The following is a 26,729-nucleotide window of genomic DNA, read 5'->3' as shown; positions in this document are numbered from 1 at the left end:
GCAAACCAGGAGAAAAATCATAGGGGCGTTAACAAATGGTGTGGGAGTTTTATCATTGAACGCTTCCATTTATTAGTTATAAAAATATTGGAGATAGGGGAAAAAATGGCTGTTCGACCGGGCGGGTGATTGGAGGCGGGAGGTCATGTGATGAAACCTCCAGGAATAGGTCAAACCAGAGTTGGCAACCCCTAGTGGGGGCAGGGACCCTGCAATTGGCCTGGTCTAGGGAAGGAGGAAAGTTCACCCATGGGCACATTCCTAATCACCATGAGTGTATATATATAGGACCGGGGTCACGCCACCACTGGGAGTGAGGCAGGATGGACCTTCCATCCACCAGTCTGCCTGGCACTGACCCCACCCTGAACCCTGTGGACAGGGTCATTTGCATAAAAGGACCAGAATCCACACGCATGCACACATACACTCATAAGCACACGCACAAACAATCTTATCCACACGCACACATTCACCCATATGGACACGCACACACACACACACACACACACACGGTTTATCAGAAAATGGTGTACAGTTCTAAAAACTTGTAACCATTATACAGTTTGTGCAGCAGTTTGATCTATTCCCTGCTCCCTGCAGGGGAAAGAATTTGAATAATTTGTTTTGCAACTACGTTCCAGCGCAGTGAGTGGGTGGCAGTGGGCAGCTCCATACTCGAGCTGAGGCCTTCAGTGCTGTTCATTTCCCGTCTACAGAAAAATGTGAAGCAATCATTTTGGAAGAAAGAATAAGGAAAGGAAATACACTTTAAAGAGTGAGATTTTAACTGGAGTCGTGGAGAAGGCCCTTGGTAAGCAGGTACACGGATTGTTAAATGTGACATTGTAAGTAGATGAGGTCATTCAAAGACAAACGGATACTTGGTTTTGTATCTAGAGTTGTTGAATACAAAAGCAGGAGGTAATGTTGAAATTAGTTGTGTTGCAGTTGGAGTATTGGATACAATTTTGGGCGCCCTATTATAGGGAAAGGTGCAGTGTGGATTAACTAGTCTGTTACTAAGGATAGAGGGTTTTTAAAAATTCATTCTCAAGTTGTGGGCGTCACTGGCAAGGCCGGCATTTATTGCCCATCCCTAATTGCCCTTGAGAAGGTGGTGGTGAGCCGCCTTCTTGAACCGCTGCAGTCCGTGTGGTGCAGGTTCTCCCACAGTGCTGTTAGGAAGGGAGTTCCAGGATTTTGACCCAGCGACGATGAAGGAACGACGATATATTTCCAAGTCAGGATGGTGTGTGACTTGGAGGGGAACGTGCAGGTGGTGGTGTTCCCATGCACCTGCTGCCCTTGTCCTTCTAGGTGGTGGAGGTCACGGGTTTGGGAGGTGCTTCGAAGAAGAGTGGGACTAGACTGGGTGGGATATTAAAGGGTACGGGGAGTGGGCAGGAGAGTGGGACTAGGCTGGGTGGGACATTAAAGAATGTGGGAGTGAGCAGGAGAGTGGGATTAGGCCAGATGGGATATTAAAGGGAATGGTGTGTGAGCAGGAGAATGGGATCAGACTAGAATCATAGAATGATACAGCAAAGAAGGAGGCCATTTGGCCCATCGTGCCTGTGCCGGATCTTTGATACAGCTATCCAATTAGTCCCACCCCTTCGCTCTTTCCTCATTGTCCTCCAAATTTTTCCCTTCAAGTATTTATACAATTCCCTTTTGAAAGTTACTATTGAATCTGCTTCCACCGCCCTTTCAGGCAGTGAATTCCAGATCATCACAACTCGCTGCATAAATGTTTTTCTTCATGTCGTCTCTGGTTCTTTTGCCAATCACCTTAAATCTGTGTCCTCTGGTTACTGACCCTTCTGCCACTGGAAACAGTTTCTTCTTATTTACTTTATCAAAACCGTTCATGATTTTGAACACCTCGATCAAATCTCCCCTTAACCTTCTCTGTTCTAAGGAGAACAACTCCAGTTTCTCCAGTCTCTCCACATAACAGAAGTTCCTCATCCTTGGTACCATTCTAGTAAATCTCTTCTGCACCCTCTCTAAGGCCTCGACATCCTTCCTAAAGTGCGATGCCCAGAATTGGATATAATACTCCAGCTGGGGCCTAATCAGTGATATATAAAAGTTTGGCATAACTTCTTTGCTTTTGTACTCTATGCCTCTGTTTATAAAGCCCAGGATCCCAAATGCTTTTTTAACAGCCTTCTCAACTTGTCCTGCCACCTTCAAAGATTTGTCTACGTACACCCTCTGTCTCTTTGTTCCTGCACCCCCTTTAAAATTGTACCATTTAATTTATTTTGCCTCTCCTCATTCCTCCTACCAAAATGCATCACTTCATACTTCTCTGTATTAAATTTCATCTGCCATGTGTCTGCCCATTTCACCAGTCTGTCTATGTCCTCCTGAAGTCTGTTACTATCCTACTTACTGTTTACTATATTTCTGAGTTTCGTGTCATCTGCAAACTTTGAAATGATCCCCTCTATACCCAAGTCCAGCTCATTAATATATATCAAAAAGAGCAGTGGTCCTAATACTGACCCCTGGGGAACACCACTGTATACTTCCCCCCAGTCTGAAAAACAACTGTTCACCACTACTCTCTGCTTTCTGTCCCTTAGCCAATTTTGTATCCACTCTGCCACTGTCCCTTTAATCCCATGGGCTTTAATTTTGCTAACAAGTCTATTATGTGGTACTTTATCAAATGCCTTTTGAAAGTCCATATACACAACCAACTGCACTACCCTCATCAACCCTCTCTGTACTTCATCAAAGAACTCAATCCATGCTGGCTGAGCAACAATTAATTTTCCCCCTGATTATTATCTCTAAACGTTTCCCCACCACCGATGTTAGGCTGACTGGCCTGCAATAGCCAGGTTTATCCCTCTCCCCTTTTTTGAACAGGACTGTAACATTTGCAATCCTCCAGTCCTCCAGCACCATCCCCATATCAAAGCAAGATTGTTAGTTTCTTAAATATTAATTTCCTTTTCATCAGCTATTCATTTTCTTATTCTTTGGGTTTAATCATTTTTTGAAATCCACGCCCTATGACAATGGGTTTAACCCAAGTTAATTTTAGGTTGAGTATTCACTGTACCTCACACTGAGTCCCATTCACCTAAGACCCTTGTGCTCGCTGGCCTTCATTGGCTCCCGGTCTGGCAATGCCTCGATTTTAAAATTCTTATCCTTGTTTTCAAATCTTTCCTTGGCCTCACCCTTCCCTACCTCTGTAACCTCCTCCAGCCCTACAACTCTCCAAGATCTCTGCGTTCCTCCAATTCTGGCCTCTTGTGCATCCCCGATTTTCATCGCTCCACCATTGGCGGCCGTGCCTTCAGCTGCCTAGGCCCTAAGCTCTGGAATTCCCTCCCTAAACCTCTCCGCCTCTCTACCTCTTTCTTCTCCTTTAAGACACTCCCTAAAACCTAGCTCTTTGACCTAGCTTTTGGTCACCTGTCCTAATACCACCTGTGTAAAATTCTTTTTGATAACGCACCTATGAAGTATCTTGGGATGTTGTTGTTGTTGTTGTTGTTGTTGTTGTTGTTGTACTCTAGTACATAAATTATTGTTGAAACTGGGGCCGGTGGCAGAAACTTGGCAACGAACTGCTTCAGATTCTCTCGATGGTAGAGAACCAAACGGGAATGGCTGCTGGAGAACCGAGCCTCTCCCCCATCGGCGCATTGTGGCTGCAGAGTGTACGATTTACAGGATGTACTGCAGTAACTTATCACAGTTACTGTGATAGCATTTCCTAGCCCTGCGACCTCTATCACTGGGAAAGACAATAGCAGCAATGTTGTGGGATGAGAGGGTTGTCCTATGAGGAGAGATTGAGTAGAATGGGCCTATACTCTCTGGAGTTTAGAAGAATGAGGGGTGATCTCATTGAAACATACAAGATTCTGAGGGGGCTTGACAGGGTAGATGCTGAGAGACTGTTTCCCCTGGCTGGAGAGTCTAGAACTAGGGGGCATAGTCTCAGGATAAGGGGTCGGATATTTAGGACTGAGATGAGGAGGAATTTCTTCACTCAGAGGGCTGTGAATCTTTGGAATTCCCTAACCCAGAGGGCTGTGAATATATTCAAGGCTGAGATCGATAGATTTTTGGACTCTAAGGGAATCAAGGGATTTGGGGATCGAGCGGGAAAGTGGAGTTGAGGTTGAAGATCAGCCATGATCTGACTGAATGGTGGAGCAGGCTCGAGGGACCATATGGCCTACTCCTGCTCCTATTTCTTATGTTCTTATGGGAACACCATCCAAGTTCCCAGACTTGGACATTGATCGTTGTTACTTCATCGTCACAGGGTCAATATCGTGGGAGTATCATCATCACAAGGACTGTAACAGTTTAAGGAGAAGTCATTTCCCAGGAAAACTAGAGATGGGCAATAAATGCTGCCTGGCAACAATTTCACATATAAAAAAACAAGTTATTTTAGTTTTTGGAGGCAGGATGGATGGAGAATTGTGGAGAGAGTGGGCGAAACTTTCAGCTTTAGCAGGGCTGTAAAACTTCAATGAACAGGGAAATCAGGCTGGGTGTATAATGACCATTATATAACCGCCTGTAATATACCCCGCCCGTTATACACACGCCCATGCGTAATGTGTTACAGTGAGGGGATGGTGATGTGCAGGGTGTGTAATGTGTTACAGTGAGGGGATGGTGATGGGCAGGGTGTGTAATGTGTTACAGTGAGGGGGATGGTGATAGGCAAGGTGTGTAATGTGTTACAGTGAGGGGGATGGTGATGGGCAGGGTTTGTAATGTGTTACAGTGAGGGGACGGTGATGGGCAGGGTGTGTAATGTGTTACAGTGAGGGGGATGGTGATGGGCAGGGTGTGTAATGTGTTACAGTGAGGGGGATGGTGATGGGCAGGGTATGTAATGTGTTACAGTAAGGGGATGGTGATGGGCAGGGTGTGTAATGTATTACAGTGAGGGGATGGTGATGGGCAGGGTGTGTAATGTGTTACAGTGAGGGGGATGGTGATGGGCAGGGTGTGTAATGTGTTACAGTGAGGAGACGGTGATGGGCAGGGTCAGTGTGTAATGTGTTACAGTGAGGGGATGGTGATGGGCAGGGTGTGTAATGTGTTACAGTGAGGGGACGGTGATGGGCAGGGTGTGTAATGTGTTACAGTGAGGGGACGGTGATGGGCAGGGTTTGTAATGTGTTACAGTAAGGGGATGGTGATGGGCAGGGTGTGTAATGTGTTACAGTGAGGGGATGGTGATGGGCAGGGTGTGTAATGTGTTACAGTAAGGGGACGGTGATGGGCAGGGTGTGTAATGTGTTACAGTGAGGGGACGGTGATGGGCAGGGTTTGTAATGTGTTACAGTGAGGGGACGGTGATGGGCAGAGTCTGTAATGTGTTACAGTGAGGGGGATGGTGATGGGCAGGGTGTGTAATGTATTACAGTGAGGGGATGGTGATGGGCAGGGTGTGTAATGTGTTACAGTAAGGGGATGGTGATGGGCAGGGTGTGTAATGTGTTACAGTGAGGGGACGGTGATGGGCAGGGTTTGTAATGTGTTACAGTGAGGGGACGGTGATGGGCAGAGTGTGTAATGTGTTACAGTGAGGGGGATGGTGATGGGCAGGGTGTGTAATGTATTACAGTGAGGGGATGGTGATGGGCAGGGTGTGTAATGTGTTACAGTGAGGGGATGGTGATGGGCAGGGTGTGTAATGTGTTACAGTGAGGGGATGGTGATGGGCAGGGTGTGTAATGTGTTACAGTGAGGGGATGGTGATGGGCAGGGTGTGTAATGTGTTACAGTAAGGGGATGGTGATGGGCAGGGTGTGTAATGTGTTACAGTGAGGGGACGGTGATGGGCAGTGTTTGTAATGTGTTACAGTGAGGGGGATGGTGATGGGCAGGGTGTGTAATGTATTACAGTGAGGGGATGGTGATGGGCAGGGTGTGTAATGTGTTACAGTGAGGGGATGGTGATGGGCAGGGTGTGTAATGTGTTACAGTGAGGGGACGGTGATGGGCAGTGTTTGTAATGTGTTACAGTGAGGGGGATGGTGATGGGCAGGGTGTGTAATGTATTACAGTGAGGGGGATGGTGATGGGCAGGGTGTGTAATGTGTTACAGTGAGGGGATGGTGATGGGCAGGGTGTGTAATGTGTTACAGTGAGGGGACGGTGATGGGCAGTGTTTGTAATGTATTACAGTGAGGGGACGGTGATGGGCAGTGTTTGTAATGTATTACAGTGAGGGGGACGGTGATGGGCAGTGTTTGTAATGTGTTACAGTGAGGGGACGGTGATGGGCAGTGTTTGTAATGTGTTACAGTGAGGGGACGGTGATGGGCAGGGTGTGTAATGTGTTACAGTGAGGGGACGGTGATGGGCAGTGTTTGTAATGTGTTACAGTGAGGGGACGGTGATGGGCAGGGTGTGTAATGTGTTACAGTGAGGGGACGGTGATGGGCAGTGTTTGTAATGTGTTACAGTGAGGGGACGGTGATGGGCAGGGTGATCTCGATTAGTGCTAATAATCAGTCCCCTTGGATCCTGTGTGGAACCGACCCAGTGATTGACCAATGTCTGGTTGGTGTGATTGTGTTTGAGGCAGGGGGTGAGCAGGCTGGTTTAACAACTGACCTGATATTGAAAAACAGCACAATACCCTAAACACTTATTCAATCCTGCCATCGTAATGCCGTAAATCTTTTTTTAAATTGCCAATTAACTCCTTTGCCTGACTCTGATGAAGGCATTAAGTCATTGCTCAGTTCCAGTTCAGTGGAGACCCCTGCGCACACCCCAGGAGCCTTGCTTGTGTGTGAGCTTTTGTCTGATCTTGCAGTCAGTTTTTGATGAAATGTTTGATGTACTGCTGTATTTTACCAGCAAGGGGAGCTGTTGGACTTTACTCGTCACTAAACTAATGGTGAACAGTGTTTAACTTTGGGAAAGATGTGAAGGCCTTGGAGAGGGTGCAGAAGAGGTTTACTAGAATGATTCCAGGGATGAGGGACTTCAGTTACATGGATAGACTGGGTTGTTCTCCTTGGAGCAGAGAAGGTTGTGAGGAGATTTGATAGAGGTATTCAAAATCATGAAGGGTCTAGACAGACAGAAACTGTTCCCATTGGTGGAAGGGTCAAGAACCAGAGGACATAGATTTAAGGTGATTGGCAAAAGAACCAAAGGCGACATGAGGAAAAACTTTTTTACACAGCGAGTGGTTAGGATCTGGAATGCTCTGCCCGAGGGGGCGGTGGAGGCAGATTCAATCATGGCCTTCAAAAGGGAACTGGATAAGTACTTGAAAGGAAAAGATTTGCAGGGCTACAGGGATAGGGCGGGGGAGTGGGACTAACTGGATTGCTCTTGCTTAGAGCCAGCGCGGACTCGACGGGCGAATGGCCTCCTTTCGTGCTGTAACCTTTCTATGATTCTATAACTGCATCATTTACCATTAGAGGAAACAGATTTTGCATCAGCAACATCATCAAGTTTACACAATCCTGCAGAAAATGGTCAACAGCCTACAGCCATCTTAAAGCTACCTTTAGTTTGGTCGCTGTCCCTTTAAATCCGGTCACAATACACTATTGCCCAGTCGAGTCACTGTGGCGTCCTGGGGCGACTCGTAGAAAGTTCTTATCTCTGCTATTTCCGGCAATTTCTGCTGGAAATAACACTGACCGTTAATAAACCTGAGCATTATTGTCAGATACAAGTGAGAATCTCTCATAAAACATGTTTCTCCTCATTTGCGCCGTTACAACACTCAGTAGTTGGGATGTCAGTGCACTGAATTCACAATCCTCGTTCTCGTTTGTAAATCTCTCCATGTCCTTGTTCATCGCCTCCCTGCTCTGTATCCCAGCGTGTCTTCCAATTCTGGCCTTCCTGTGCACTTTGCCCTCCTTCTGTCCCTCCCACAGTGACACAGCCTTTAAGCATATTATCCCGCCCCCCACCCTCCCCAACACTGGAACTATTACCCTAAACCCTTGGCGTTGTTACTCCCCTCCGTACTAGCAAAAACTTCCTCCTCATCAACCAAGTCCTCAGTCTCCTCTCCCCACTGAACCATGTCCTCAATCTCCTCCCCCAATTGATCCATGTCCTCAATCTCCTCTCCCAATTGAAACATGTCCTCAGTCTCCTCTCCCAATTGATCCATGTCCTCAATCTCCTCTCCCAATTGAAACATGTCCTCAGTCTCCTCTCCCCACTGAACCATGTCCTCAGTCTCCTCTCTCCACTGAACCATGTCCTCAATCTCCTCTCCCCATTGAAACATGTCCTCAGTCTCCTCTCCCCTTTGAACCATTTCCTCAGTCTCCTCCCCCAATTGAACCATGTCCTCAGCCTCCGCTCCCCATTGAAACATGTCCTCAATCTCCTCCCCCAATTGAACCATGTCCTCAATCTCCTCTCCCCATTGAAACATGTCCTCAATCTCCTCTCCCATTTGAACCATTTCCTCAGCCTCCGCTCCCCATTGAACCATGTCCTCAATCTCCTCTCCCCATTGAAACATGTCCTCAATCTCCTCCCCCAATTGAACCATGTCCTCAATCTCCTCCCCCATTTGAACCATGTCCTCAATCTCCTCCCCCATTTGAACCATGTCCTCAATCTCCTCCCCCATTTGAACCATGTCCTCAATCTCCTCTCCCAATTGAACCATGTCCTCAGTCTCCTCCCCCATTTGAACCATGTCCTCAGTCTCCTCTCCCAATTGAACCATGTCCTCAGTCTCCTCCAACTCAGCCTTATCTTTGGTCTCCTTTTCCAACTCACCTTGTCCTCTGTCTCCTCCTCCAACTCTCCTACCTCTCCCTGGTGTAGTATAGGTCAAAAGCTCTGGAATGCCCTCCCTAAACCTCTGCACCTCCCTCTCCTCCTTTAAAGCCCTTCTTAAAACCCACCTTTTCGATCAACCTTTTAGTCACCCATCCTAATATCTCCTTTTTTGTCTCTATTTTTGTCTGATGATATCTCTGTGAAGCACCTTGGACCATTTTTCTACATTAAATGCACAGTATAAATGCATTTTTATAGTAGTATGAGAGGCTCCTTGAGTCGGTTACTATGTCAAAGGTGCTATATGAAAGTGTTATACACTATTTTGAGCACAGAAATAGTTGTTGGTCACATTAGGACAGACCATATGCCGATGTCCGTCCATCCACTAATCAATGTGAGCATTGATCTCTTTATTTGAAATGGGCTAACACAGCAGAGGATCATTTAAATACATTCAAAGTTTCTCTGCTAACATTAGCAGGTCATTCCAGGACTGTTTCCTCAAAACCAATCATTGGTGCTGTGATATAGATATAACTACTCAATACAGGCCTGTCACTGGGGGCCTTGTGATCATTCTCAGAAGGTGACTGCTCCCTTTACTGTAACCTTGTGTCGTTCCCCATCTTATACTTTTGGAGCTAGGATCCAATGTACTTCTCTGGTCCTCGCAGGACATGCGATGGTCCCTTCAGGTTCACAGCACGCTCTCGCTGTGTTTGAGGAGTTCTGCACAATTCTTCATCACATCCTCTTCAGTCAGATCTAACTCTTGGAAATTGAATCATTTTAGATTTGATTAGACCACAATGAGTTGACTGAGCAACGTACAGAAGTGGAGATTGCCCACTTTGCCCCCCACCCCTGTACAGGCCCAGCTCATCCATTAAAACGATTGGATGAGAAACCGGGGGTGCATAATTTCCCAAAGCTGAAAATCACCTCCCATAGTTTGAACCAAAAAATAATTAAATGGAAGCCTTCCCTTCTAAGGAGGGCTGTTATGGTAATGCATGAGAGGGTAACGCACGAACAGTTGGTCACATTAGGACAAACACTTGGTGCGTTGCTGATGTCCCTCCATCCATGAGGGGTAACACATGACAGAGTGATGCATGAGAGCTAACCTAAAGATTTGTCAGAAGTCAGGTTTGGGGATAAATCAACCAATGGTCCATAAACCATTAGTTACCATCAATTTAGTAACAGGTTGGGATTTCGTATCAGCTGCAGTGGCAGTAAGTTTACAAGAGAAATAGACAGTTTCCTAGAAGTAAAGGGAATTAGGGGTTATGGGGAGCGGGCAGGAAATTGGACATGAAGCTGAGTTCGGATCGGTCAATGCCCTGTGGGTGGCGGAGAGGGCCCAGGGGCTATGTGGCCGGGTCCTGCTCCGACTTCTTGTGTTCTTTAGATTGTGGTTGGGATCAGATCAGCCATGATCTTATTGAATGGCGGAGCAGGCTCGAGGGGCCGATTGGCCTACTCCTGCTCCAATTTCTTATGTTCTTATGTTCTTAAGAGGGTAGGTAAGTGCCTGGGGTAAGAGTTAGGCAGGGTACAAGAGAAAAGGTAGGTGGGGTGTAGAGGTAGGAGATAGGCAGAGATATGGGATAGAGTGTAATATGCCAGAAGGTAGGGGGTAGGGTTATGGGCAGGGTGTGGGGTAGAAACATAGGGTCATGAGTGGAGTGGTCGGAAATTGGACAAGGAGTAGGGGAGGGGCTACAGGGAAAATAAAAAGTGACCCACTAAGTAACCCTCCTGTTAGGAGGCCACTCACACACAGGTTAGATCAGGCAGGTATGATAGGAACATAGGAACAGGAGTAGGCCATGTTATCATTTGATAAGATCATGGCTGATCTGTGATCTAACTCCATATACCTGCCTTTGGCCCATATCCCTTAATACCTTTGGTTGCCAAAAAGCTATCGATCTCAGATTTAAATTTAGCAATTGAGCTAGTATCAATTGCCGTTTGTGGAAGAGAGTTCCAAACTTCTACCACCCTTTGTGTGTAGAAATGTTTTCTAATCTCACTCCTGAAAGGTCTGGCTCTAATTTTTAGACTGTGCCCCCTACTCCTAGAATCCCCAACCAGCGGAAATAGTTTCTCTCTATCCACCCTATCCGTTCCCCTTAATATCTTATAAACTTCGATCAGATCACCCCTTAACCTTCGAAACTCCAGAGAATACAACCCCAATTTGTGTAATCTCTCCTCGTAACTTAACCCTTGAAGTCCGGGTATCATTCTAGTAAACCTACGCTGCACTCCCTCCAAGGCCAATTTGTCCTTCCGAAGGTGCGGTGCCCAGAACTGCTCACAGTACTCCAGGTGCAGTCTAACCAGGGTTTTGTATAGCTGCAGCATAACTTCTGCCCCCTTGTCCTCCAGTCCTCTAGATATAAAGACCAGCATTCCATTCGCCTTATTGATTATTTTCTGCACCTGTTCATGACACTTCAATGATCTATGTACCTGAACCCCTAAGTCCCTTTGGACATCCACTGTTTTTAACTTTTTACCATTTAGAAAGTACCCTGTTCTCTCCTTTTTTGATCCAAACCATCTTCCAACCCCCATCTCCCGGCACTGTGAGCAAACCTGGGGGTGCATCAGTCCCCCCCACAGAATCACAGCCCAGAGTTGACTTCAGAGCCCCTTATTGCAGGGTGCAGGTGCCCGGGCTCTCCTCACATCCCTCCCTGGGGCTGTCCCGGTCCCGACTGGGTCTGGTCCGGTCTGGTCCGGTCCGGGCTCTCCCCTCCCCTCCCCCCTCCCCCCCCCTCCCCTCCCCCCTCCCCCCCCCCCTCTCCCCTCCCCCCTTTCCCCGGGAGCTCGGGCTCGGTTTGCGCAGACTCCGTTGTTGGTTATTTTTTTTCCGCTCCGCCTTCTGTCTTCCTATTGGATAACCGAACCGTCCATCACACGTCCAGCCCACCAATGGGCGGCGGGGGGCGGGGTCTCTGGCCCGGGCTCTCTCCACCTGTCACTCAGGTGAGGCGCGGCGCTCGAGGCAGCGGGGTGGGGGGGGAGAATCGGCAGCTGCAAAGTCTCGGCCAGGTAAAGGCGCACCGGGCACCGAAACTTCACCTGATAAACCCGCCTGAAACCGTCCGAGTCAACGGCGGCTCTGCTGGGATCTGTCTGCGGCTGTACTCGGTCGCGGCTCTCTGTTCATGATTCTGCTGGGACTGTTGGGAAGTGTCTCTGGGACTGCGCTGGGATCGGTCCCTGTTGGGATCTGTCTCTGTGCTGGGATCGGTCCCTGTTGGGATCTGTCTCTGTGCTGGGATCTGTCCCTGTTGGGATCAGTATCTGTTGGGACCAGTCTCCGTGCTGGGATCTGTCTCTGTTGGGAGCAGTCTCTGTGCCGGGATCTGTCCCTGTTGGGATCAGTATCTGTGCTGGGATCTGTCCCTGTTGGGATCAGTCTCTGTGCTGGGATCAGTCTATGTTGGGACCAGTCTCTGTGCTGGGATCTGTCCCTGTTGGGATCAGTCTTTGTGCTGGGATCAGTTTCTGTTGGGACCAGTCTCCGTGCTGGGATCTGTCTCTGTTGGGACCAGTCTCTGTTGGGACCAGTCTCTGTGCTGGGATCAGTCTCTGTTGGGATCAGTCTCTGTTGGGATCTGTCTCTGTTGGGACCAGTCTTCGTGCTGGGATCTGTCTCTGTTGGGATCTGTCTCTGTTGGGACCAGTCTCCGTGCTGGGATCTGTCTCTGTTGGAATCAGTCTCTGTTGGGACCAGTCTCCGTGCTGGGATCTGTCTCTGTTGGGAGCAGTCTCTGTGCCGGGATCTGTCTCTGTTGGGAGCAGTCTCTGTACTGGGATCTGTCTCTGTTGGGCTCTGTCTCTGTTGGGACCAGTCTCCGTGCTGGGATCAGTCTCTGTTGGGATCAGTCTCTGTTGGGATCAGTCTCTGTTGGGACCAGTCTCTGTTGGGACCAATCTCCGTGCCGGGACCAGTTTCTGTGCCTGGATCTGTCTCTGTTGGGAGCAGTCTCTGTGCTGGGATCTGTCTCTGTTGGGTTCTGTCTCTGTTGGGACCAGTCTCTGTGCTGGGATCTCTCTCTGTTGGGACCAGTCTCTGTGCAGGGATCTGTCTCTTGGGCTGTGCTAGGATCGGTATCCAGGTTGAGCTGGAATCTGGCTGCGCTGGGACGAGTCTCTGTAGCTCTGTTGGGACCAGTTTCTTTGCTGGGATCTGTCTCTGTTGGGACCAGTCTCTGTGCCGGGATCTGTCTCTGTTGGGAGCAGTCTCTGTGCTGGGATCTGTCTCTGTTGGGTTCTGTCTCTGTTGGGATCAGTCTCTGGGCTGGGATCTGTTTCTGTTGGGACCAGTCTCTGTTCTGGGATCTGTCTCTGTTGGGACCAGTCTCTGTGCTGGGATCTGTCTCTGTTGGGACCAGTCTCTGTGCTGGGATCTGCCTCTCGGGCTGTGCTAGGATAGGTATCTGGGTTGAGCTGGAATTTGGCTGTGCTGGGACGAGTCTCTGTAGCTCTATTGGGACCGGTTTGTTTGCTGGGATCTGTCTATGTTGGGACCGGTTTGTTTGCTGGGATCTGTCTCTGTTGGGACCGGTTTGTTTGCTGGGATCTGTCTCTGTTGGGACCGGTTTGTTTGCTGGGATCTGTCTCTGTTGGGACCGGTTTGTTTGCTGGGATCTGTCTCTGTTGGGACCGGTTTGTTTGCTGGGATCTGTCTCTGTTGGGACCGGTTTGTTTGCTGGGATGCCACTCTTGGGACCTGTCCCTGTTCGTGACTGTGCCCATTCCTCTACCAGCTTCAGTCCTTTTCAAGAGCTCAGTCAGGAGAGTTTAACACTGACAGGGAGTCACCCTAGTTGCCCTTTTACACGCATTGGTGTCTGTGGCTCAAACATACGAGTTAAAATTACATATTTGAGAAAATTGCTGTTTAAAAGTGTCTCTAGAATTAGATGGGATTTCCTGGCGATGGACCATCTGTTGCTCAGTAATGTGTGAGGGGGAGGGTGGCAGCAGTGACAATCTCTCACCCGATTCACCTGTTCCGACACCCTTAGAAATAATTCTAGCTCTGGATGCTAAGGTTATCTCCTCACCGTTCCTTATCATAGAATCATAGAATGGTTACAGCACAGGAGGCCATTCGGTCCATCGAGCCCGTGCTGGCTCTTTGTGAGAGCAATCCAGTTAGTCCCATTCCTCCGCTCTTTCCCCGTAGCCCTGCAATTTTTTTCTCTTCAAGTATTTATCCAATTCCTTTTTGAAAGCCCTTTCGGGCAGTGCATTCCAGGTCATAACAACTCGCTGCGTAAAAAAGTTTTTCCTCATGTCGCCTTTGGTTCTTTTGCCAATCACCTTAAATCTGTGTTCTCTGGTTCTCGACCCTTCTGCCAATGGGAACAGTTTCTCTTTATTTACTTTATCTAAACCCTTCATGATTTTAAACACTTCAATCAAACGTCCTCACCGTTCCTTATCTCCTCACCATTCATTATCCCCTCACCGTTTGCGGTCCCCTCATCGTTCAGTTGTCCCCCAGCCTCAACAGCTTTTTGGGGGAGAGAGTTCCAGATTTCCACTACCCTTTGTGTGAAGAAGTCCTTCCTGACATCACCCCTGAACGGCTGAGCTCTAATTTGCCCCCTTGTTCTGGGCTCTCCTACCAGTGAAAATAGTTTCTCTCTATCCACCCTCTCAACTCCTTTAATTGTCATAAACACCTCAATTAGATCACCCCTTAATCTTTTATATTTGAGGGAACACAAGCTCACTCATAGCCTTCAGGCTCACAAAAACCCAAACAGGACAAACCAGGAATAGAAGCACAAATAGGACTGAGCTGCCTGATCTTCGAGGGACTGGATTACAGAGGGCAGCATGTGTTAGGGAATGTATGTTCTTAAGTTTATAAGTTATTCCTCAGGATAATAGAGTTCAAAGGCTTTCATAGGAAACAAGTCTAACTATAGTTAGCAATAATTACACATATACTTAAGGTCACACTTACAATACAAGTTACCAGAGAATTCACATGTTCACGAGCTCGAGAGGAACAGCTGGCCTGGCCTTGTCGAATTCTGTTCCTTACACACGAGTCCTCATGGACTCCACGTTACCAGGACTCCTGATAGTCACACAGAATTTGGGGAGTATGAGGGCTGGCCTCTCTGTACACGTTGTGTACACAGGGAAATGAGCACTGCTTCTCTACATCTTTAAAGAGCAGTCCTCACTGAGACCGACTATCTATGTAAATAATCAGGTACACTCTGCTGTCTGCATGAAGGCTAGAACAGTAAGGTTAGAGATGTGTCAACTAAATCATCCATTCATTCAGGCAGCGTCTGCAGACTGCACCTATTCAGCAAGAGTCCTAGGTGTCCAGCAGTTTTATTTATGGAGAAATCGCGGGGAAGAATCAAGGCCCATAGTGCAAGACGGCGGCAAGTGTAGGGTCAAAGAATGGGGTCAAAGGGTGGGATCAAAGGGAAGGGTCAAAGGGAGGTTAGGAGAACCCTGTGAAAAGCCCAGGTGCTGATACCTGTCTCCGACTGGTGCATCTCACACATCGTCCTGCTGTGTGTGTAATCTGAGCTTTACAACCGGTTTGGGATAAAAATTAAATAGAAAGGGAAAGGGCGATACAATAAAATGAAGGTCACCCATTTCCAGCTTTCACAGAAGAAAGGACAGAGTTATATAATTTAATCTCCAGAGTACCAGGAAAAATCTTTCAATTGGGTGCAATAAAAATGGAATTTGACCCTATTAACTCACCAAGTCAATGGCCCTGGTGTGATCACCTACAAAGTGTAAACACACTTTTTGTTACAAAACAGCAGCAATCATATGGGAGGTTTACCAGTTTAAATAGAAGTATAAAATGCAGGAAGTACTCAGGCAGGTCCATCTGCAGTTGTGAAGAGGGAAGAGGGGGGAACAGAGAGGGAGGAAGGCAGATAGTCTGTAGAACAATCAAACAAGCCTTCGAATGGAACAGTAAGAGGTGAAACTGTTGGAGATCATCTCAGTGAAGGAATTAAAAGGCACAAAAAGAACAAGAGGCAGAGCAGGTGGTGGGGGATCTGTAGACCAGTGTTACCAGGACCGCGTAGACCTGCGCGGGGTCACCCGGACCGCGTAGACCTGCGCATGTTACCCGGACTGTATTAACCCGTGTGTGTTACTGGACCGTGTAGAGCTGTTTTTATTCAATTTCATTACATAGAATGTTACAACACAGAAACAAGCCATTCGGCCCAACAGGTCTATGCCGGTGTTTATGCTCCACACGAGCTTCTTCCCACTTTACGTGATCTCACCCTACCAACATACCCTTCTATTCCTTTCTCCCTCATGTGTTTATCGAGCTTCCCCTTAAATCCATCTATGCTATTCGCCTCAATCACTCCTTGTGGTAGCGAGTTCCACATTCTCACCACTCTCTGGGCAAAGAAGTTTCTCCTGAATTCCCTATTGGATTTATTAGTGAGTATCTTATATTTATGGCCCGGGCACTGTTCCCTCTAAGCTGTGCGCGTGCGCGGCCGTGCGGCAGTTTGTTGCGTGTTGCGACGCCATCGTTCCGTCCACGCACCAAACCAGTGACGGAATGGTGGAGACGCAGCTGAGGTGACGTCAGCTACCAATCACTTTGCAACAAGGGCGGGAGTTAAGGTTAGGTTGGATGGGAGTGTTGTACTGCGGATATCAGCGTCTGGTGCGGGTCAGTGGTACAGCTGCTCAGAGACCGGTCTCCACAAATACTATACTGTCCGATAGGTAGAGATATATATATTCATTGGACAAATAGTGTAAATATATAATATATATATATACTATCTAAAAGAAAAAGTGTAACACTTTATAGATAAAGAAGAAATAGTGTAATAGTTCATTTATATTATAAAAAATATATACTAAATGGACAAAAAATGTAAAAGTTTATATATGTATTGGATAAATAGTGTAAACGTTTTTTTTATATATATATAATATACATATATTGAGTAGAATGGGCCTCTACTCGCTGGAGTTTAGAAGAATGAGCGGTGATCTCATTGAAAAATATAAGGGAGTTTGACAGGGTAGATGCTGAGAGGTTGTTTCCCCTGGCTGGAGAGTCTAGAACTAGGGGACATAGTCTCAGGATAAGGGGTCGGCCATTCAAGACTGAGATGAGGAGGAATTTCTTCACTCAGAGGGTTGTGAATCTTTGGAATTCTCTACCCCAGAGGGCTGTGGATGCTGAGTCATTGGATGTATTCAAGGCTGAGGTGGAAAGATTTTTGGACTCCAGGGGAATCAAGGGATATGGGGATCGGGCGGGAAAGTGGAGTTGAGGTCGAAGATCAGCCATGATCTGATTGAATGGCGGAGCAGGCTCGAGGGGCCGAATGGCCTATTCCTGCTCCTATTTCTTACGGTCTTATATTCATTCGTTAGACAAATTGTCTATATATATATATATATATATATATACACACACACATTTCCACCCCTTCATGATATAACTAATTTGAGTTTCCAATCAGAAAATTTCAGCACATGAGGATTTACTAAAGGTTCAGTGAGGAGATGCGTTCAATTAAATTGTGGACAACTGTTACTTTAGTCTAAAGATAAACGTATTTAAGGCATTGGTAGCAAATAACATTAGAGGGAGTCTACGATTAGTGCAATTAAAGTTTTTGTCACCATCCTATTCGACGTTAGCTGCTGAAGTAAAGTACAAATGAATCCAAATTACCCGGCATATTGTAATAATTGTTTATCAATTTCCATATTTCATATTTTCAAATGAAGTAATTCTGACACAGATCATGTGTAATACTGTTATTGAAGATCCTTCAACAATTGGGCTAAAATATATTTTCCAATCACATTGGTACATTGTAATCAAAACAATTAAGTTGATTTAAATTGTTTTATGGAACTGCTATCAAAAGCCCTCAGTTGCCCCGAGGATTGTCTCTTTTTATCCATTGCCTCCCTCAGCTCAGGTTCTTCATGACCAAACAGCTCCCTGCCTTACATAGAGGCAGCCAAAACTAATGAGACCTGCAAGGTGTATAATTGTAATGCAATAATTTTTTAAAATCCTGCTGAGAATTCAATGGGGGCGGAGAGGGGGAGCTTTAATTAAACTGTTCCCTATCCCCAAATTCACACCGACTGATTTGACAACTGTTTTGTATTTCTGACTCAATTTAAAAATTCTGATTGCATGCGATTTATTTCTGTTTGAATCGGAGTCATTAAGCTGATTCATCAAAAAGCTGATTGGAATCGTTTCCATCAGATCATTTTTAATAAAATATAATGAGACTGCTCTGCTGAATCCTAGTTCAACTTAAGAAACCCATTTCATAAATTATATAAATTTATCAGCCAATACAACATTACTTTGTACATTTGTTCTGTTTATTATTTACCCTGAATAATGTTTTCTAAAAAGTTGTTCTATTCAAAGTTATGATCTTTTTTACGCTGGTGCACACAGCCTTTATACCAGTGCACAAACCCAAATTCATACTGCACATGGGCCGAAAAATTTAGAGGGAACATTGGCCCCGAGTTCCGGTCTCCCCCACAAGTGGAAACAACTTCTCTACGTTTACCCTATCAAAACCTTTCATAATTTGGAAGATCTCTATCAGGTCACCCCTCAGCCTCCTCTTTTCTAGAAAAAAGAGCCCCAGCCTGTTTAGTCTTTCCTGATAAATTATAACCTCTCAGTTCTGGTATCATCCTTGTAAATCTTTTTTGCACTTTCTTCAGCGCCTCGATATCCTTTTTATGACACGGAGTCCGCAAAGGGGCAAAGTAATCGAAGTGTAGTTTTGCACTCGCTGATTTTTCAAACAAAATGATTATTATTTAGACACATTCTGCAAATGAGGAACTGTGGCTTTCTTAATTCATTTAAAAAAAGGAAGCCAATAAGATGAGGAAACGGTGTGAAGTGGGCAATGTATTCCCACTGATACTCTCCCAGCTGATGAATGAGGCCTGTTCACTGTCTGACTGCAGTTAATGTGTAAATTTATGTCCAAGTTTAGCCCTGATGTCTGATTCCCGACAGTGGGATTCTATACGTTGTTCTGGTGATCCCTCTGATTCTCGCGGTGAATGCTGTTCTCAGCTTCAGCATCACATGAGGCTGATTTAAATGCTTTGAAGTTTAACAAAGTCTCTGCCAGTCCGCTCTCCTTAGGAAAGGAATGAGTCCGGGGACGAGGGAGGGGGAATGGAGAGGGTCGGAGGGGGAATGGAGAGGGTCGGAGGGGGATGGAGAGGGTCGGAGGGGGATGGAGAGGGTCGGAGGGGGATGGAGAGGGTCGGAGGGGGATGGAGAGGGTCGGAGGGGGATGGAGAGGGTCGGAGGGGGATGGAGAGGGTCGGAGGGGGATGGAGAGGGTCGGAGGGGGATGGAGAGGGTCGGAGGGGGATGGAGAGGGTCGGAGGGGGATGGAGAGGGTCGGAGGGGGAATGGAGAGGGTCGGAGGGGGATGGAGAGGGTCGGAGGGGGATGGAGAGGGTCGGAGGGGGATGGAGAGGGTCGGAGGGGGATGGAGAGGGTCGGAGGGGGAATGGAGAGGGTGGCAGGGGAAAGGGGAGGGTCGGAGGGAGATGGAGAGGGTCGGAGGGGGATGGAGAGGGTCGGAGGGGGATGGAGAGGGTCGGAGGGGGATGGAGAGGGTCGGAGGGGGATGGAGAGGGTCGGAGGGGGATGGAGAGGGTCGGAGGGGGATGGAGAGGGTCGGAGGGGGATGGAGAGGGTCGGAGGGGGAATGGAGAGGGTGGCAGGGGAAAGGGGAGGGTCGGAGGGAGATGGAGAGGGTCGGAGGGGGATGGAGAGGGTCGGAGGGGGAATGGAGAGGGTGGCAGGGGAAAGGGGAGGGTCGGAGGGAGATGGAGAGGGTCGGAGGGGGATGGAGAGGGTTGGAGGGGGATGGAGAGGGTCGGAGGGGGATGGAGAGGGTGGCAGGGGAAAGGGGAGGGTTGGAGGGAGATGGAGAGGGTCGGAGGGGGATGGAGAGGGTCGGAGGGGGATGGAGAGGGTCGGAGGGGGATGGAGAGGGTCGGAGGGGGATGGAGAGGGTCGGAGGGGGATGGAGAGGGTCGGAGGGGGATGGAGAGGGTCGGAGGGGGATGGAGAGGGTCGGAGGGGGATGGAGAGGGTCGGAGGGGGATGGAGAGGGTCGGAGGGGGAATGGAGAGGGTGGCAGGGGAAAGGGGAGGGTCGGAGGGAGATGGAGAGGGTCGGAGGGGGATGGAGAGGGTCGGAGGGGGATGGAGAGGGTCGGAGGGGGATGGAGAGGGTCGGAGGGGGATGGAGAGGGTGGCAGGGGAAAGGGGAGGGTTGGAGGGAGATGGAGAGGGTCGGAGGGGGATGGAGAGGGTCGGAGGGGGATGGAGAGGGTCGGAGGGGGATGGAGAGGGTCGGAGGGGGATGGAGAGGGTCGGAGGGGGATGGAGAGGGTGGCAGGGGAAAGGGGAGGGTTGGAGGGAGATGGAGAGGGTCGGAGGGGGATGGAGAGGGTCGGAGGGGGATGGAGAGGGTCGGAGGGAGATGGAGAGGGTCGGAGGGGGATGGAGAGGGTCGGAGGGGGATGGAGAGGGTCGGAGGGAGATGGAGAGGGTCGGAGGGAGATGGAGAGGGTCGGAGGGAGATGGAGAGGGTCGGAGGGGGATGGAGAGGGTCGGAGGGAGATGGAGAGGGTCGGAGGGGGATGGAGAGGGTCGGAGGGGGATGGAGAGGGTCGGAGGGGGGATGGAGAGGGTCGGAGGGAGATGGAGAGGGTCGGAGGGGGGATGGAGAGGGTCGGAGGGAGATGGAGAGGGTCGGAGGGGGAATGGAGAGGGTCGGAGGGGGAATGGAGAGGGTCGGAGGGGGATGGAGAGGGTCGGAGGGGGATGGAGAGGGTCGGAGGGGGATGGAGAGGGTCGGAGGGAGATGGAGAGGGTCGGAGGGGGATGGAGAGGGTGGCAGGGGAAAGGGGAGGGTTGGAGAGGAATGGGGGGTGTCGGAGGGGAATAGGAATGGTTGGAGGGTAAAAGAGAGGGTCTGAGGGGAAAGAGGAGGGTCTGAGGGGAATGAAGAAGGTCAGAGGGAAATAGGGCGCTCGGAGGGAAATAGGGAGGGTTGGTGGGGAAAGGTAGGGTAATAGAGAGGGCAGGATCGGAATAGAGAGGGTGGGAGCGGATTAGGGAGGGTCGGAGGGGACTAGAGAAGGATGGAGGGGAATAGGGAGGGTGGGAGGGGAAAGGGGAGGGTCGGCTGGGAAGGGGGAGGGGAATGGAGAGGGTCCCTGGAATAGAAAGGATCGTAGTGGATTGCAGAGAGTCGGAGGGGAGAGGGGAGCGGAATAGAGAGGGTCAGAGGGGAGTAGGGAGGGTCAGAGGGGAATAGGGAGGTCAGGGGAATAGGGAGGTCAGGGGAATAGGAGGTGAGTAGGGAGGGTCGGAGGGGAATAGGGAGGTCAGGGGAATAGGAGGTGAGTAGGGAGGGTCGGAGGGGAGTAGGGAGGTCAGGGGAATAGGAGGGGAGTAGGGAGGGTCGGAGGGGAATAGGGAGTTTGGGAATAGGAGGGGAGTAGGGAGGGTCGGAGGGGAGTAGGGAGGGTCGGAAGGGAATAGGGAGGGTCGGAGGGGAATAGAGAGGGTCGGAGGGGAATAGAGAGGGTCGGAGGGGAATAGAGAGGGTCGGAGGGGAATAGAGAGGGTCGGAGGGGAATAGAGAGGGTCGGAGGGGAATAGAGAGGGTCGGAGTGGTTTAGAGAGAGTTGGAGGGGAAAGGGGAGGGTTAGAGTGGAATGGGCAGGGTCAGAGGGGAAAGGGGAGGGGAATAGAGAAGGTCAGAGGGGAATGGGGAAGGTCAGAGAATAAGGTGGCTCGGAGGGGAAAGGGAAGGGGAATAGACAAGGTTGGAGAGGAATGGGGAGAGTTGGAGGAGAATAGGGGGAGCGACGGAGGTGAATTGGCAGAGCCGATGGGAAATAGGGAGCGTCGGAGGGAAACAGGGAGGATCGGAGGGGACTCCCTCCTATTGTCTCCTCTCTGTTCCCTGTTTATTACCAGGACATATCTATCCCAATCTTGCTATGTAACCATGCCTATGTAACGTGAGTTTCCCTGTGTCCATTCGCTTGTGCGTTTTGACTCCGGACCCGAGCCCATCGCTTCTAATTCACCTTTTTTCACCTTTTCTCTTTACCCCTCCGAGGCCCCTCCTTCCTTTCGCCATGCCTCATTTCATTTCTCCCCTCTCGGGTACCCTGCCCCCCCCAAATCCCTACCCCAACCCTTCAGCTCCTCGACCTCCCTACTCTCCTGCTGCCCTCCCAGGCTTGACTCCCTCTTGGATAAGCCTACAGCTTCCCTCTGTGCCTCCCTTGGCATCCTCCGAAGGGCCCATCGAGGCACTTGTCGCTGCCTCCTTATGAGCAGCAACCCCAACTACCCCATCCTCCTCTCTCACCGACTTTCCCGCCCTGCGCGCCCGCTGGGGGCTAATCTCGCCAATCTTCTTTGTCACTAAGATTGAGACCATCCGTTCAGCTGCCTCTGCCTTTTCCCTCCCTTCCCCAAGCCCACCGAGCCAAACTTCCCCTACGGTTCTCCGCTGCCCTAGCTCAGAACTCGCATCTTCCTCTAGTTTCCCTCCTATCTCCCCTCATGCCCTCTCCGAGCTCATCTTGACCAGGAGACTCACCTCCTGCTCCCTCGACCCCATTCCCACCAAACTGCTGACCACCCAACTTCCCTTCCTGGCCCCCAAGTTAGCTGATATTGTTAACGGTTCCCTCTCTTCAGGTACTGTCCCCTCCGCTTCAAATCTGCCGTCATCACCCCCTCCTCAAAAAACCCACCCTTGACCCCTCTGTCCTTGTAAACTACCGCCCCATCTCCAACCTCCCTTTCCTCTCCAAAGTCCTTGAATGTGTTGTCGTCTCCCAAATCCGTGCCCATCTTTCCCGCAACTCCATGTTTGAATCTCTCCAATCAGGTTTCAGCCCCTGTCACAGTACTGAAATGGTCCTTTTCAAAGTCATAAATGACATCCTATGTGACTGTGATGATGGTAAACTCTCCCTCCTCATCCTCCTCGACCTGTCTGCAGCCTTTGACACTGTTGACCACACCATCCTCCTCCAACACCTCTCCTCCGCCATCCAGCTGGGTGGGACTGCTCTCGCCTGGTTCCATTCTTATCCAGTCGTAGCCAGAGAATCTCCTGCAATGGCTTCTCTAACCCCTCCTGCACTGTTACCTCTGGAGTCCCCCGAGGATCTATCCTTGGCCCTCTCCAATTTCTCATCGACATGCTGCCCCTTGGCAACATCATCCGAAAACACAATGTCAGATTCCACATGTAGGCTGATGACACCCAGCCCTACCTCACCACCACCTCCCTCGACCCCTCCACTCTCTCTGATTTATCACACCGCTTGTCCGATGAGCCAAAATTTCCTCCAACTAAATATTGTCTTCAGGCCCCGCTTCAAACTTCGTGCCCTAGCCACCGATTCCATCCCTCTCCCTGGCCACTGTCTGAGGCATCCTACTTGACCCCGAGTTGAGCCTCTGACCCCATATCCTGTCCATCACCAAGACTACCACCTCCGTAACAACGCCCGTCTCCACCCCGCCTCAGCTTATCTGCTGCTGAAACACCCATCCTTGCCTTTGTTACCTCTAGACTCCACTATTCCAATGCTCTCCTGGCCGGCCTCCCATCTTCCACCCTCCATAAACTTGAGCTCATCCAAAACTCTGCTGCCCGTATCCTAACTTGCACCAAGTCCTGATCACCCATCACCCCCTGTGCTCACTGACCTACATTGGTTCCCGATCCAGGAACGCCTTGATTTTAAAATTCTCATCCTTGTTTTCAAATCCCTCCATGGCCTCGCCCCTCCCTATCTCTGTAACCTCCTCCAGCCCTACAACCCTCCGAAATCTCTGCACTCCTCCAATTCTGGCCTCTTGCACATCCCCGATTTTAATCGCTCCACCATTGGCGGCCGTGCCTTCAGCTGCCTAGGCCCTGAGCTCTGGAATTCCCTCCCTAAACCTCTCCACCTCGCTACCTGTCTCTCCTCCTTTAAGACACTCCTTAAATCTCTTTGACCAAGCTTTTGGTCACCTGTCCTAATATCTCCTCATGTGGCTCGGTGTCAAATTTTGTTTGCTAATCGCTCCTGTGAAGCTCCTTGGGATGTTTTACTACATTAAAGGCGCTATATAAATGCAAGTTGTTGTTGTTTGAGGGGAACAGAGAGGGTCAGTGTTGTAATGTGGGAAGCGTCGCTGCCAATTTGTGCACAGCAAGATCCCAAAAATAGCCAGATAATCTGTTTTTTAGTGATTTTGATTAAGGAGTAAATGTTGGCCAGGACACTGGGGAGAGCTTCCCTATTTTCTTCACGCAGTGCCGTGGGATGTTCTACGTCTAGCCGAGAGGGTACACGGGGGCTCGGTTTAAGGTCCCTTCCGAAAGATGGCACCACCGACAGTGCAGCATCCCCTCAGTACTGCACTGGGAGTGTCAGCCTAGATTTTTTTACTCAAGTGTCTGGAGTGGGGCTTGAACCCATGACCTTCTGACGCGGAGGTCAGAGTTCAACCAAGTTCAACCTCTGTGAAGGCACAGAGAAGAGATGGGGAGTCCACTTTGGCATTGAACACCTCCTGGCCAATCGCAGCCTCAACAATCACAGAGCAAAGCTCCGTCCACAATGCCCTGACTCAGCCCCAGTATTGGGAGTGTATAGACATTTCCATGTCCCATCGGCCATTCAGCCACTCGGAGAGGCTGCCAGCCTAGTTCTGATTAGGGGCAGCTTGGGGATTGGACCCATCAGGATCCCATACCCCAGAGGTGAAGGAACAGCCAATGCCATCCAGTTTCCTCATGCACAGGTCCCACATATAGAGTGGGAGTGGGTTCCTATCTATCCAGTCGTAGTCAGAGAATCACCTGCAGTGGCTTCTGTTCCCACTCCCGCACCGTTACCTCTGGAGTCCCCTAAGGATCTATCCTTGGCCCCCTCCTGTTTTCCATCTACATGCTGCCCCTCGGCGACATCATCCGAAAACACAATGTCAGATTCCACATATACGCTGACGATACCCAACTCTACCTCACCATCACCTCCCTCGACCCCTCCACTGTCTCTGATTTGTCATGATCTTGTCTGACGTCCAGTCCTGGATGAGCAGAAATTTCCTCTAACTAAATATTGGCAAAACCGAAGCCATTGTCTTTGGTCCCCACTTCAAACTCCGTTCCCTAGCCACCGTCTCCATCCCTCTCCGCAGCCACCGTCTCCATCCCTCTCCGCAGCCACCGTCTCCATCCCTCTCCGCGGCCACCGTCTCCATCCCTCTCCGCGGCCACCGTCTCCATCCCTCTCCGCGGCCACCGTCTCCATCCCTCTCCGCGGCCACCGTCTCCATCCCTCTCCGCGGCCACCGTCTCCATCCCTCTCCGCGGCCACCGTCTCCATCCCTCTCCGCGGCCACCGTCTCCATCCCTCTCCGCGGCCACCGTCTCCATCCCTCTCCGCGGCCACCGTCTCCATCCCTCTCCGCGGCCACCGTCTCCATCCCTCTCCGCGGCCACCGTCTCCATCCCTCTCCGCGGCCACCGTCTCCATCCCTCTCCGCGGCCACCGTCTCCATCCCTCTCCGCGGCCACCGTCTCCATCCCTCTCCGCGGCCACCGTCTCCATCCCTCTCCGCGGCCACCGTCTCCATCCCTCTCCGCGGCCACCGTCTCCATCCCTCTCCGCGGCCACCGTCTCCATCCCTCTCCGCGGCCACCGTCTCCATCCCTCTCCGCGGCCACCGTCTCCATCCCTCTCCGCGGCCACCGACTGAGGCTGAATCAGACCGTTTGAATCCGAAGCAACCTTAGCATCCTATTTGATCCTGAGATGAGTTGCCGACCACATATCCGCTCCATCATCAAGACCGCCTACTTCCACCTCCGTAACATCGCCCGTCTCCGCCCCCTGCCTCAGCTCATCTGCTGCTGAAACCCTCATCCGTGCCTTTGTTACCTCCAGACTGGACTGTTCCAATGCTCTCCTGGCCGGCCTCCCATCGTCCACCCTCCGTAAACTTGAGCTCATCAAAAATTCTGCTGCCCGTCTCCTCGTCCCATTCATCCGTCACCCCCTGTGCTAGCTGGCGCTATATAAATGCAAGTTATTGTTGTTGTGTTTGTGTTAATGTAAAGTAGATCAAACTGACAGCACGGCCGGTCTCCGCTGAAGCTGTTTTGTTTCTCTTTCCCTCGCAGGATGTTGCAGGTGCTGGACCAGGTGTTGAGGGGCCTGACCTTGGGCCACGGATCGATCTGGGTCTACCTGTGGTGTACAGTTATCGCTCTGACTCTGGCCATCGTCGTCAGGACCACCCTGCGAGCTCTCTCCCTGCTGAGGCGCTTTCGCCAGAATTCCAAGAAGCTGGAGTGTTTTGCCAGCCCCCCGAGACGCAGCTGGCTGATGGGGCACCTCGGAATGGTAGGATCCTTGAGAGCAGAGCGATCCCGCGGAATTCCAATGCATTTCACCGGGCCGGAAGAGCAAAGATCAATAATCGTTATCTTACTCCCAAAACCAGGGCACCAGTGGGTGGAGTTCCCCGAGCACCGCTGGTCCTTACACAACACCCAGGACCGTGTAACGTAAAATGGCCGACTCTACGACTCCACCCTCCGAGTGGGGAATCTCACTCGACACTAATCGGGGTATCGGTGCTGTAACATCGTGACCTTGTCCCCTGGGAGACCGGCTTCTGGGCTGGGATTGGGGTGTTCCTGGGATTGCCCCTATGAGTCGGGGCGGGGGGGGGCGCGAGGGGCAGGGCAGGGCAGTGGTCGTGCCTATAATACGGCAGAGATTCTTTCTATTAATTTCAAATCACCGGGCGAACTT

At 50.2% G+C, this 26,729-nt stretch overlaps 1 protein-coding gene across 4 annotated transcripts in view; it reads left to right on the top strand.

Annotated features, from left to right (window-relative positions):
* The first annotated feature begins 726 nt into the window (after positions 1–726).
* cyp4f3 (cytochrome P450, family 4, subfamily F, polypeptide 3) overlaps positions 727–26,729 on the top strand; it is a 70,676-nt gene continuing 44,673 nt past the window's right edge. For 2 of the 4 annotated variants that reach the window (XM_067973198.1, XM_067973195.1), the window contains exons 1-2: positions 11,765–11,853; positions 26,093–26,315. In XM_067973198.1, coding sequence (XP_067829299.1) covers positions 26,094–26,315 — 222 coding nt within the window. In that variant the 5' untranslated portion in view covers positions 11,765–11,853; position 26,093. Of the gene's footprint in view, positions 815–11,726; positions 11,854–26,092; positions 26,316–26,729 lie in introns of those variants that run through there. The other 2 variants (XM_067973197.1, XM_067973196.1) reach the window with 2 other exon arrangements.

The sequence above is a fragment of the Heptranchias perlo genome, chromosome 37 (assembly GCF_035084215.1).
Source record: "Heptranchias perlo isolate sHepPer1 chromosome 37, sHepPer1.hap1, whole genome shotgun sequence".
NCBI classification, from domain to species: domain Eukaryota; kingdom Metazoa; phylum Chordata; class Chondrichthyes; order Hexanchiformes; family Hexanchidae; genus Heptranchias; species Heptranchias perlo.
The sequence above is the reverse complement of the archived record's forward strand: the minus strand, read 5'-3'. Positions and strand labels throughout refer to the sequence as shown.